The sequence below is a fragment of the Cololabis saira genome, chromosome 24, assembly GCF_033807715.1.
Source record: "Cololabis saira isolate AMF1-May2022 chromosome 24, fColSai1.1, whole genome shotgun sequence".
NCBI classification, from domain to species: Eukaryota; Metazoa; Chordata; class Actinopteri; order Beloniformes; family Belonidae; genus Cololabis; species Cololabis saira.
In genome coordinates this window covers 14931488-14945898 of record NC_084610.1, presented here as the reverse complement: position 1 = coordinate 14945898, position 14411 = coordinate 14931488, and the positions used below count along the sequence as shown (strand labels likewise).

At 41.4% G+C, this 14411-nt stretch overlaps 1 protein-coding gene across 1 annotated transcript in view; it reads right to left on the bottom strand.

Annotated features, from left to right (window-relative positions):
* The window catches only part of mgat5 (alpha-1,6-mannosylglycoprotein 6-beta-N-acetylglucosaminyltransferase), a 114062-nt gene that overhangs the window by 70547 nt on the left and 29104 nt on the right, over positions 1-14411 (bottom strand). The window contains exon 3 of the mRNA XM_061715719.1: positions 10892-11056. Coding sequence (XP_061571703.1) covers positions 10892-11056 — 165 coding nt within the window. The remainder of the gene's footprint in view (positions 1-10891; positions 11057-14411) is intronic.

The following is a 14411-nucleotide window of genomic DNA, read 5'->3' as shown; positions in this document are numbered from 1 at the left end:
TCCCTTCCTTCCTTCCTTCCCTCTTCCCTTCCTCTTTTTTCCCTTCCTTCCTTCCTTCCTTCCTTCCTTCCTTCCCTTCCTCTTTTTTCCCTTCCTTCCTTCCTTCCTTCCCTCCCTCTTTTTTCCCTTCCTTCCTTCCTTCCCTCTTCCCTTCCCTCTTCCCTTCCCTTCCTTCCCCCTTCCCTTCCTTCCCTCTTCCCTTCCCTCCTTCCTTCCTCCCTTCCTCTTTTTTCCCTTCCTTCCTTCCCTTCCTCTTTTTTCCCTTCCTTCCTTCCCTTCCTCTTTTTTCCCTCCCTTCCTTCCCTTCCTCTTTTTTCCCTCCCTTCCTTCCCTTCCTCTTTTTTCCCCTTCCTTCCCTTCCTCTTTTTTCCCTCCCTTCCTTCCCTTCCTCTTTTTTCCTCCCCAACAGCGACGCTAAAGACTCCGCTAAAGATTCCCAGTTTTAACAAACGCTTGATCACAGTTGTGGCCGCCAAGAGGAGCATAACCAGTTATTAGGTTCAATAACTTATTTCTCTTATTTACATTTAAAACCTGCTTTTTGTATTTACTCAGGTTAACTTGTATTTACTCAGATCATTTATTTATTTATTTATTTCGATCACATGCTCAGTATGGTACACTCATTCATAACATGTCGTGTAATCATTTGGATCGAAAAGGAGTAGGCTGAAGCTCTGAGCTTATAAATGCCTACCCTTTAACCTTCACATTATTATTATTTACACTTTCTATAACAAATGCTTTCTAGTAGCATTTCCACCCAAAAAAGAAGCAAACACAAAAGAAAAATATATGTAACAACAAAGAACCAGTAAGAAAAGAAAAAAAGGAAAAATAAATAATAAATAGTCCTGATTAAAAAAAGGACAAAAAGATCAGTAATTATTACCTGCATAATTCCATAATTCTCTCTCTTGCGTCTTATCCATTAATCTTAATCTTGTTGGTATTTACTAATCATGATGTGTTTTAAACTATTTTTGAACTGTATGATGTTTTTACTTTGTTTAAGATTATCTGGCAAGCTATTCCACAACTTAACCCCTGTAACTGAAATACACATACTTTTAAGTGTTGTTTTAACTGTTGGTTGTTTGAGATTATGTTCCCCCTTAACTCATATTGCCCATCTCTATCCTTAAACAGTTTTTGTATGTTGCAGGGGAGTGAATTATTCTTTGCTTTGTATTGTATGTATTTGTGATCATCAATCTGATGATCACAAACATGCAATCATGACAAAAGAGTTCCACAGAAACAGCTCGTCTGTGCTTGCAGCTCATTCATGGACGGGCTCTGACCTCATCAAAGGCATTCAAACAAGCTTCAATGTTCCCCTGCACCTCCGATAAGTTTCATCCCGTCTTCCCCCTCACCGTGTCGTGGGGACGGTTTATAACTTAGAATATATGCTGCAGCTGGCCACTCAGACGTGGCCGGGAAACTCACGGCTGTTTTGTTCTGGATTACAGTATCCTGTAAATCACAGCGGCGAGGAAAGCAAAGGCCGTAATTACTGCAGGGTTTCAATTATAACTCAACACGTTGGAGAGCGGACCGTTGGCTGACGAGAGTCAGGTTTCCTGAGAGGGTTTTAAAAACGTGCGGCAGTAGACGGCACCTCTCAGCAACTTATTAATGCTGAGTGGGTTCGTGAGTGTGTGTGTGTGCTTTGCAGGTATTGATCTTACTCAGAATAAGTAAGCAGGCCTTCCCGAACAAAGGAGATTTTGGGGAGGGGGGGGTAATATATCCTCCCAGCTGATAATCTGACATTGAAATGAAAGAAAGAGCCGATGACATCGTACGGTAACCCTGCAATCCTCTCTCCTTTGAAGACTTTTTCAGGTCCTGGGTTTCATTTTTCACTGCGAAAGACAATGAGTTACAAGCAGATCGATTGCTGTGGGGGGAAAAAGAGCAGCAGATATGGCCAAAACTGTAAAGCATTTCTTTTTCCAGGGAGAAGTGGATGGTGTCAGCGCGACGGGGAGGTGCACCACCAATGCAGCAGAGGAGGAAGGGACATTGATGAAGTTAAACACTCACAAGGAGAGAGGGAATCTAATGGAGGATGGGAGTGGTGAGGGCTGCAAATTACAACGTGACCCCCTTTTTATTTCCCGTCCTCCTCTATTCCTGGAAGTTTGCATGTGTATATGAGAGGAGATTACAATGTCACATCACAAGTTCACACGTGATGAATGCCACCAGGGAGCTTGATTATCCCCATCAAAGAGGCAGGGAGACGAGGTGTCGCCGAGTCGCGCTCGACCCAGATACATCTCCCTCCTGCGAAGCAGCAGGCGGAGCAGGATCGATGTTCTGACCCCGTAAAAGAGGCTTCTGTATCTGCCGTCCTTGGCCGAAAACGCACCGGCGACACCAGGCTGAGGCAATCCGTGTGCAAAAGATGGAGCTGCAACTGCAGCAAGGAAAAGCACGGCGTGTTAATGCCGTTCCCGGTTCCTTAACCCCTTCCTTCCTCACACATTTCTGTGAGATAACTGTGCCAAGCCGGTTATTTACAGAAGCAGTGAATAAAATAAATAACCAAACAAACAGTAGATGCTGCACTGGTTGCACGTCGATGGTCGATGCGAGGCTAAACATGAACCTTGACGCCGTGTTGCATAATTCCTGATAAACTGCTGAACCAGCTTGTATTCTGCTGGCCAGGTCAAATAACAACCTATCAAACTGTTTTGTTTGCACTAGATTCAGATATTTACAGCTCAAACAACAGTGGATTTGCACCCCCAAACATTCTGGAGATTCAGAACTATGCTCCTTGGAGAGAATTCAATTGGAAAAATATAGTCAGATTTTTTATAACTCCAAACATTAGGAAGGAAACTGTATTCAAGGTTCAGGTTCAAGGTTCACTTTATTGTCATTCCAAAGGTCCAAGTACAAGTGGAACGACATTTCGTTGCCACTGGCTCAAAGCAAGCAATAAAAACAATTAAAACACTAAAATATGTAACCAGCAGCCATGCTGGAGACTATGTGGACACAGGGATGTGGCCCATATGCATATTTTCTGGTCTTGCCAGAAGATAATAGGATATTGGGATAAAATATGGCGGGGTTTAAGAAAAATAATAGGATACGAGATTCCCAAATCTTGTAAGATACTTTATTTGGGAAATTTGACACAAGATATAATACAAAAAGAGGATGAATATCTTGTTAAGGTTCTGCTATCGGCAAGTAAAAAAGCAAGGCTGAGCACTGGGGAAGAAATATTTGTAATGGAAAAAATGATGTAGAAACTACGATTACAAGAGTACGGAAGAGTATTAGGGCCATGCAGGAGAAAAAATATTTGAGAGGGGAAGATTTTTTTTTTTTATTGTGCAGTCGAAATATCGAGATTAATGTTGAAATACAATTTCAAGAATAAAGTCGAAATTTCGTGAATAAAGTGGAAATGTCTCCTCTGGTCCATCAAATCCAGTTAGGAGAGCGACTGATAGCTATGCAGCAGCAGCCGTAACTAACTAACTAACTAACTTGTTTCAAATCAATATCGTAAAGCCAATTCTTGTATTCTGAACCTTGTTGTTCATCTATATTCTATACTATATATTATTGATCCTTGTATGTTTTATGTTTGTTTGTTTTGATATGTTTTTATTTTTTTTGTAAAGTTACTGGTCCTTGTATGTATTTTCTTTTATATGAAACTGAATGTATTTTTCTGCTGCCATCTTGACCAGGACTCCCTGGCAGAAGAGATATTGTATCTCAATGGGACTTTCCCGGATAAATAAAGGATAAATAAAAAAATAAAATATTCACAAAATTTCGACTTTTTTCTCGAAATTTCAACTTTTTTCTCGAAGTGCATAATGAAAAAAAAATCTTCCTCCTCTAAAATATTATTTTTATTTTTCTCTTGCCTGGCCTTAATACTCTTCCGTAACAAGAGACACAATTTCAGGATTTGGAAAAATGGACAGATTATAGAGCACAGCAAGAGGACACAACCATCACCACCGGACAATAAGGACATTGATATGAGAATAATTTCTTTGTGAAGTATTTAAAACCTGACACTGTAATTGTTGATGGTATTTTCATAAAAAAAAAAAAAAAAAGAACTATGCTCTATTCAAACTAGATGTGCAAGAGGAAGGAAGTGAGACTGCACAAACAACAGCCGGTGTTGGGAAATTAAACCCAACGGTCACCTTAAAGTGATTTCAGTTTGGATGAATAAGGGTTTGGGAACCGATGAGTGGATGCACGCCAGGGAACCGATGAGCGGGACAATGAAGCACCTTTCCCACTAGTGAAAAACACCCACCAACATCTGTCTCTCCAGCACGGTGGGAAAGGTTTTCATACACGCCAGCCCCGACCAGCACAAATGAGAACATAACACCCAGATGGAAATACTAATTTTCAATCAGTGTGCGGCAGCTGTGGCTTCTGCTATTTTCTTTTTTCTTTTCTGTCAGGGAGCAAATGTTCACAAACTTGGGGAGACTGGGAGACTGACAGCAACACCTCGTAGACGGAAAGAAAAACAGTCTGGTCTGAAAAGCCACCGGTTTAACGCACCTTCTTCAACAGCTGCTAACTCAATCTCATAGGGCCCGGGATCGATTCAAATGTCAAGAATCGATTTGATTCCGATTCTTAAGATACAGAATCGATTATCACGCTTTGATTCGATCCGATTCCAATATTGATTTGGGTTAGTGTTATTAAATTTTTTTTTTGAGCTGTTGCATGAATTATATGACTGTGTAGTTATGTAACATATTAATAATAGTATTATATTGAGATTCAACAGCAAGTATTGGCAGCTAATGATGCTGTAAGGACCAATCACCTCCCAGAATGCTGATAGAACTGCTTTCAGAAACATCATGTGGGTCAGAATTATCAAACAGATCCAGGGAGGAAACGGAGGAACTATGAAATCAGTTTTAGTTTTTCCCATTTATGAGAATTTGGTTTTTAGCATTTGATGCAAATGTAACCCCAAGACAGTATATAAAGCAAAGAAATATGGACAATTTATGCAATTATAACTGAAAACTTTAATGTTTTCGTACCTTTACACATATTTAAAGGCAAAAACATCAGTTATTCTTGTGTCCAACAAAACATTCCTTTTATTAGGCATAAACAAAAAAATACCAAAAGTTGTAATGTAATGATGACAAAAAAAAAATTGAGAAAAAAATAATAAAAAAATAAATAAATCGATTTTTTTAGACATATGAATCGATTTTTAGGAATTAATATGAGAATCGATTTCGAATCCGAAAAACAATCTTTTCAGCACAGGCCTACAATCTCAGTCTAGATGCCTGAAGTTCAGTCAAAAACAATAAACCAGCCCAGCTATCTCAGGAAAATCAAGATAATCTAAATGTGTGGTAGGATGCAGTCTTAAAACACTTCAGGGCACTGTCATGTTTACAGGTTTGTCAGCTGTAGCTACTACACGCATCTCAGGCCCTGCGATGTGTTGTAGCTCTCACAACCCAGAGGGTAAAACACTACTACTATAAATGGAAAAGGTTGCCTTCCGTGTAGCTGCTCTCATCTGTCTTTTCCGTGGTATAAACTCCAGAAAAGCAGGAGTCAGAGGCTATCAGGGAGACGTATTTAACACAGAGGTCTAGCGAGAGACCGAGCAAAGAAAAACGGAGAGAGGAAATAAGATTACCATCTAAATATGCGTTTATTGCAGCAGCTTTCCAGTAAAAATAAACCAAATCGATGGCGTATATGAGGTGGTAGGAGCCCTTTTCTCCTCCCCACACTGGCAGAAAACGGAGCCAGCGCTGGCGCGGCTGGTTAGCATCATACCAACACCTCTACAAACCCGGGGCACCACTTTAAAATGTTTGTGGGCCGATGTGGCTCACAGTTTTGGGAGGAACTGGTAGTTGCTGGGTTTTTACATAGTAGCTCTCAGGCCACCGAGGGTAAACACACTCCTCCTGACGAAGATAATTACCTTGTTTTTGCTGGTGCAGCCACGCGCACACACACAGAAAACAATCACCGTTTTGTTAATTTCTCCTTAGCTAAGGGACTTCGTGTTCCCTCCACAGACTGACCTTTAAATCCCATTTAAATAACAGCAGCCCACATTCAGGATCTTTTGCACAGCTCAGGATATTACAGAACCTCTCCGCTCGTCTTTATATTGGAACTGGCAGGCTGCTCTTGTCACCTGTCTTTTCATTCCTGACGCCGTGCTCGAGCCGCTCGCAGAGCTGCGGGACTTTGCCACCGGCTGTTGCTCATATCAAAGTATCCCGGCTCCCTCGCCCACTACGATCCCACCTCTCAGAGAATAAGACAGAATCCAGCCGGTCCCTTCCTTCAGTGAGGACTGGTGGGAACCGGCCTGTCAGGGTCGGTAGTTCCTCCTGCAGAACCGTTGTCCCGTATTAAACTTAACCCACTTCAGCTTCAGCGCTGATGCTCATGGATGCAGTTCACTAATCATTGGGATTGGCTTTTGATCATAGATGTCTTCGTCAGTGTTTCAGTAATCTGCAGATAAATGTCTTCCTCTTCATGGAGTAGCAGGTTTTCGATAAAATGTAGCGTACAATTTACACTAAATTTAGATATAAAGTAATCCCTTGTTATAACGCCGTTCACCTTTCAGTCTCCCCGCTTCTTCACTTCCTGTGTCAATAACGTTGGTCGCTTAGCAACTAGTGATGCACAGATTGTTCGGTAACCGAAATTGTTCGGCCGAAAATGGCAAAAAAACACTTTCGGTGTTCGGTGGAATAAGTGGGAAAAAAAACGAACAATTAATAACGGCGTTGTAATATAAGGAAATAGACTGGCCACTCCCGTAACAGTTGCGCACCACAAACATAAATCGTTGGCCAACCAAAAAGTAACCACATAAGAATTTTACCTAACATTCACCAGGAGGTGGAACCAAAACAACATAATGCTGGGAAATTAAAAAATGTTCAGTTTTTTATGTTCAATAAATATTTTCTACCTTGTAATTTTGTAAAAGATTTTTTTCTTTGTAAAGCATGCCTAAATCAAATTTATTTGATTTATGCAATGGTGAAAAAATTGGCAAAATAAATGAAAAACTGCGAAGAACCATGTTCGGTATTGTTCGGTATTCGGCCAAGTGTTTATTATTATTTTCGGTTTCGGCCACAAATTTTCATTTCGGTGCATCACTATTAGCAACAATGCTGAGAACAGCCAATGAGCTTCAGCAGCAGCTCAAGAACGGGACCCTTTGATGAATCGTTCATTACAGTCTCAGATATAATCCATGGTGGCATGTCGGAAGAAGAAAAGAAGAGAAAAAGAGCGACAACAATGACCCATAACTATGTTCTTCTCTGGAAAAAACACACCTGCACCACAGGCTTTAGAAGAAAAAGACGCTACAGAGCGAGTATAAACAGAGATTCAGAATTGAACAAATGAGTGTAAAAGCGCCATTATAGAGCTCTTCTGATGTAGCATCAGTCAGAAGAGCAGTGAAATACGTGAGAGTCACAATACTTCTTTACTTATTGTATTTTTTTCATAATCATTTTTCATTTTCTGCTGTTCAAATCCAATTACTCGGGTCACGGTGGGCTGATCTCCCCAATAATTGTAAAAAAAAAAGAATGTTGCTACTTATCGGATTTCACTTATCACGGGTTCTTTTTGGAATGTAACCCCCACGAAAAACGAAGGATTACTGTAGTTAGAACTCATATTTATCTCATCCCTCAATCAGCTTCGTACTCCAGGCCAGGTAGAATTAAGAGAAATCACAAATTAACATATTGAATAGACCCAGCGTCTGGTTCCTGACATCCTTAGCAAATAGGTTTTAAGGATTTGCATGGAAACAGTCCCCGCGGCGCTATCTTGATGGCAGCCCCTCTGAAAGGCAGGCGTGTTCCCCCTCACTGTCCAGATTTCTATCTCTGTAATTGCGTTCCACCAGGGTGGAGCACTAGTGGAGCTGGCGCTGCCTGCCTGCCACCCACTCCAGCACGGGAGACAGCTTCAAACGACGCTCCGCAGTGCTGGGGCCGTTACTTCCCTGCCAAGAGAGACGTGGGTTTGGCTTTATCGACTCGTCTCGCGCTGGGAATCTGAATGTCTTTCCAGGGTGCCGCGAGACGCTGCGCGTTAACAAGGTGCTGCGAGTGTCTCAGTACGTGTCACAGATGATGGAACCGAACTGCCACGGCAGAGGAGACGAGCCCCAGTCAAGAACATCTCAGATTATTGTCTCAAAGCTGTCCACAAAGTCTCCACAAAGTCCACAAAGCCACACAGAGAAAACTAGTACTTCAATCACTTACAGCTCTACACTACGGAAGAGTATTAGGGCCAGGCAGGAGAAAAATAAAAATTACATTTTAGAGGAGGACATTTTTTTTTCCATTATGCACTTTGAGAAAAAAGTCGAAATGTCGAGAAAAAAGTCGAAATGTTGAGAAAAACGTCGAAATGTCGAGAGAAAAAAGGCGAAATTTCAACTTTATTCTTGAAATTGTACCTCAACATTAATCGACATTTCAAATTTTTTCTCGACATTTCAACTTTTTTCTTGAAGTGCACAATAAAAAAAAAAATCTTCCCATCTCAAATATTTTTCTCCTGAAAGATTTTTTTTCATTATGCACTTCAAGAAATGTCGAAAAAAAAAAAAGTCGAAATGTCGAGAATAATTTTGAAGTACAATTTCAAGAAAAAAGTCAAAATGTTGAGAAAAAAGTCAAAATTTTGTGAATAAAGTTGAAATGTTGAGAAAAAGGGAGAAATTTCGACTTTATTCACGAGATTTCGACCTTATTCTTGAAATTGTATTTCAACATTAATCTCGACATTGACTTTTTTCTCAAAGTGCACAATAAAAAAAAAATGTTCCCCTCTCCCTAGCCCTAATACTCTTCCGTACTACACTGCTTCCTTTTTCTTTCTTTAAACTACACATTTCTTGATCAGTTTTGTTGTCAAATAACATCTAATTCAAATGTAATAATCCCCATTTGTTATGATGCATTAAATCATAACTGAAAAGCTTAAACCATTGTTGCATCTTTGTTGAATTTCTACGGTCACGGTTTCAGCGCCTCCTGAAACTCATTTTGATGTGCTTATTATGCCTAATATGCAAATGCTATGCCTCGCAGAGACCTAAGACATCTGATTTTACATTATCTAAGCAGACAAACATTTATATTAAGAGAGAGGAGAGGCACTTAAAAGATCAGACGCTAGGCAGCTTGACAAAGACGGGGTTGAACCGGTCATGATGCTGTTTTTGTGTCTGGAAGGTAAAACCAAACAGATGTCATAATATATTTTGCAGATGTTGTACAATAATATGCCATTAGTGCCAAGCAGGGCTTGGATCAAAGGAGGACATCTTGAGTATTTTTGCCTCATCGTTCATCTTAAATTACCAAAAACAACAACAAATAGAAGAAGTTGCAAAGGGCAGCAGCAGTAACTCCTGAAAACTTGTTGACACGCGAGTGTGGGATTGATTTTCTCCTGCTAACGAGTTCGAGTCATCCCAGAATGCCAGAACCTCACGTAAACAAAAGAGAACTTTCCTCTGGAGCAGTTAAACTCTTTGTTGGAAAGCTGGCAGGGAAAATCTATGAAAACTTATAAAAGAGGGTCACGCAGCGAGAACAAAGGCCTCATTTTAATCACGCCTAAGGAGGCAGACTGTTAGGACTGTCGCAGGAAAATTCAATCTGCAACACTGCAGCACTGATAAGACAGCGGCGGAGGATGCCGAGCCAAGCTTCTCCTTTCATGATTCAACGTGCGTGTAATTCAAGTTACACAAACGCTCCATAAAACAATACCATTAAGCATTGAAATTGGAAACAAGTGGCAGAGAGTACTTGGGAGGAGTACGTCCTCCGTCCCCCCTCTCCACTCGTATGGCGCTTTTCCACTAGTACCAACTCAGCCCGACTGGACTCGCCTCAGTTTGGTTCTTTCCCACTAGGGGTCTAACCGTGCCGAGTAGATACTTTTTCTGTAACTACTCTGCCGAGGTTCTAAGCGGCTGAGTCGGCTGCATCTGACGTCATCACACTACAGGCCACCGATTGGTCGGGGGGTTGGAGTCAGACGTCTGAGTCAGGATGTGACATCAGTGAAAGAGCGACTCTTTTTTATTTTTTTAATCAACCAGCAATGGCAGCAAAGGTCTGTTTGGTGATTCAACTCTGAGGTGCAGATGTTCATAAACCTGGTGCTGAGGAGAGAATTAAAAAGGGATCTAGACGGGCGATAAGGAACGACCAGATCTACCAGGAGCTCTGTCACTTCATAGCTGCTCGTGGCTCCAGCTGACTTTTCAGCAGCGCCGAGACGGTCCGTGTACTTCGCGGCCGTCCGTTTTTTGTTTTGAAATGACAAAATAAAAATAGAGAATAATCCAAAATAATCTGTTTCCTATCTTTTGTTTTGATCATAAAAAACGGAAAACGGATCGTTATCCATTATCCATTTTCCGATTTCATTGATGTGTTTGAAAATCGAAATTAGAAATTCGTTTTTTATTTTCAAAACAAAAGATGGGAAACTGATTATTTCTCTATTTTTATTTTGTCATCTCAAAACAAAAAACGGATGGCCGCAAAGTACACGGACCAAAGACAAACTAAAAAATTTAAAAGCGTTGCCGCTTGAAGCTTCTCTCACTCTCATTTTTAACTTATCAAACACAAGCCACAGACCCAGCAGCACATCTATCATCTCGCTCCAACCCTCCTACTTCTGATCTGGGTATTGAGAAGAAACGAGGGCAAGGAGAGTCGAGTCCAGTCGGGCTGAGTAGGTACTAGTGTAAAAGCGCCATTATAGACCTCAATTTCAGGAAGAGAAGGCCGGGACATACCGGCGACGTTGACTTTCTCGGAGTTGGCGGCGCTGGGAGCGGCAGTGCTGCTGCCGTTGGTCAGGTTGCCTCCCGTGCCGTTGAACATGTTTTCCACCTTGGACTCCAGCTTGCCGAGCCTCAGCATGATGTTATCCAGCAGCACCGCCAGGGTCTTCTTCAAGTCTGCAAGCGAGAAAAGGCATCTTTACATCCGTGACATGAAACACCCACGAAACATACACACCTGCTCCCCCACCTACATACTCACTCCACAGTTTTGGGGGACAGATAATCGCAGTAGCCTAGCTTTGATTCAGTCTCAGGACCTGAAATGGTTGCTGCTTGTGTCTCTGCCTGTTCTCGTGTTTGTTTGAAGAAAGAAACACCCACGAAAGAGCTCTCAGATGAGTCTGCTGCATCTCCCGGAGCTAAACATGGTTAAGATGCTCAGGTTTATTTTCTGAAGCCGTTTGTGGCAGAAATCTGCAAACTAACGGATCAGAGCTCCATGATATCCCACATCATAGTTGATGATCTCGATTAGGATCTTACCTGCGACATATAAACCAGTCGCTCCCCTTTCCAGCTCAAACTGACCCTGTTTTCACAGCTGTTACTCAGGGAGCACCACTTGTCAAGTCTGGTCCTCTTGACATTAGAAGTTGGACCTAACGTGCTTAATATCTGTGCACGTTAACAACTAGTCCGGGTACAGATCAAATCAAACTTTATTGGTATAGCGCTTTTCATGCATGTATTGTTGTGACTTGTTCTAGATGTCCAATTACTTAATAAACTATACTTTTTAAATAAGTCTAATGCCTATATCAATGAGTTGAAGATGAAAAGTCACGAAGAATCAATGATGAGACAGATTCAGCTGGTTCACGGACGGTCCAATGATGGTTCATTGCAGAGTTACAATATCACCATACATGAGAAGTAGCCCGGGCTAAAGGCTGAATTATGGTTCTGCGTTAAACCTACGCCGTAGGGTACGCGGCTACGCGGGAGGTTCTCCGTAGCCTACGCCGTAGCCTGACGTGCACCTCCCAAAAAATGTAACTACGACCCAACGCAGACTGAGAGGGCTGTGATTGGTTTGCTTGGTAGCAACGCCGTTCCGGTTCTGGTTCGTGAAGCAGTAGTGACTTTCAGCGTTTTTTTGGGGGGGTTGTTTTGGTTTTTTGCACAATAGTTTGTCCTTATCTCTCTGATTCACTGTGACCGGAAAAGCCGGAAGCTAAACAAAGTATCAACTAGCGCTCTGGGGGGGTATTGCACCGCGGCGAAATGGAGTGATGTAGAAGTCTGAAGGATTCACAACGGCGTCACGGCAACGGCGTAGGCTCTGCGTTGGTTTAACGCGGAACCATCATTCAGGCTTAAGTCTGAAGTCTTCACTAAAAGTTTCCATCTTTTATACGGCCGGGGACTGAGGTTGCTCCTCCCCGGGCCCCTCCTATCATTTGACGTATTTTCCCCAACATTCCACAGTTATGTATTACATATAATTTTTACCGGAGGTTGGACACGTTGTTCTATATTTTTTAAAAACCAGTTGAAAAGTCCTTCCTTCAACCAGATGGGACTTGGTCTTTACTGGACCGATAGTCTGAAGTTAAACATGCATTCAGACTTGAGAACATTACTATGTTTAATAGCACTACATTCAGTGATTATTAGACAACCTGTCACTACGGTATAAAATGCAACAAAAGTGCTTTACACAACACGTTAAAAAACATAAAACTTATTAATGTCCACTCCCAGCATGGAGGGCTCCCCATGAGGAAAACACTTATTTATTTATTTATTTCGATCATGTGCTCAATATGGTACACTCCTTCATAATCGTGTAATCATTTGGATCGAAAAGGAATAGGCTGAAGCTCTGAGCTTATAAATGCCTACCCTTTAACCTTCACATTATTATTATTTACACCTTCTACAACAAATGCTTTCTAGCATTTCCACCCAAAAAAGAAGCAAACACAAAACACACACAAAAAAATATAGGTAACAACAAAGAACCAGTAAGAAAAGAAAAAAGGAAAAATAAATAATAAATAGTCCCGATTAAAACAAGGACAAAAAGATCAGTAATTATTACCTGCATAATTCCATAATTCTCTCTCTTGCATCTTATCCTTCAATCTTGTTGGTATTTACTAATCATGGTCTGTTTTAAACTATTTTTAAACTGTATGATGTTTTTACTTTGTTTAAGATTGTTTAAGAAACACTGGAGCTAAAAGCTAAAAGAAAGCAGGATAAGATAGGCTATGAAGTGAAAATACACACTAAAAGAGTTTAAAAGTATAACATAAAATCCTAAACGCAAGACATGCTAAAACAAGCATAAGAAGAACTTAAAACCATAAGACCATAAAACCTGAGTTAAAACAACAGCTAGTTAAAACAAGGGTATACAAGATGACTTTGTAATACCCATGAAGGTCTGAGCAGGTGAAATTTACGGCAGATGTCTCTGTACCTGATCAACAAGGACACTGGGCTCTGCTATGAAAAGGAGAAATAGGTTTAATAAAAAGCTGTCTTTATTTTGGGGGGGGTTACTGTAGCCATCCAGCCTCCATGAGCTTTCGTCTGCACAGAACTCCCCTCAGGAGCCTGGATTCAGACACAACTGACACAATTTAAAGCATGACATTTTCTATTACGGTTTTGATATTTTATCCTGCAGCAATAACAATGACATTTAAACAAGACATGTAATGATTGTTAACGCTGCTATAGTTTTTGTACATATAACAAGAGAAAATGACACGATGAACCTTCTCCCACGGACATCCCTGTTTTTCTACGCGCTCGCTCTCCTCACGTCACAAACCCCCTCTCATCCATCACGTACAAGCGCTCCTCTTACTCGCGCCACGATGCATTTGACAAGCCAGTTCTCATCACGTCAGAGAGATTGGTAAGGGCTGGGTGACGCCTGGCACAGCGCACCGGCCCGATCCGCGGGAACAGAGAGGCCAGGGTGTTTGTCTGCTTTGGACCCCGACCAGCATAGCGTTATCGGAGAGAAACGGTATGGAACTCGCTTTATAGCCACGATGCTGGCAAGATACTGCTTTGGCTTGAGTTAAAGCTCCCCCGTCGTTTGCTAATTTAGCTATTTTTCAGTTGACAACAGTTCAAAATATGACCCCTTGTGCATCGACTGTGGCGCCATGCAACAAAATTATTAATAGCACACAGATTTGTCCTCTCACTGCTTCATGGCAAGGTGATAGGAGATGCATAACAACAACTTGGGATATAAAGTACATACAAAAAACAGTGACTCCATAGGAGCAGAAGTCCAAAGCACATAACAGTGACCCTGTTGTCTACAGCCATTTATAAGGCAAGTATAAACTCCCCTGCTAGTGGGTTTCTTTATCTTTTAAACATAATAAAACAAAGAGCAGACAGATACAGAAGCAGCGCGCCGTGGCCTTCCACCTACGAGAGCATGAAGAGGATTGCACCAATAAAACAGTATGTACGCTTATAATACAGCCGGGGAACG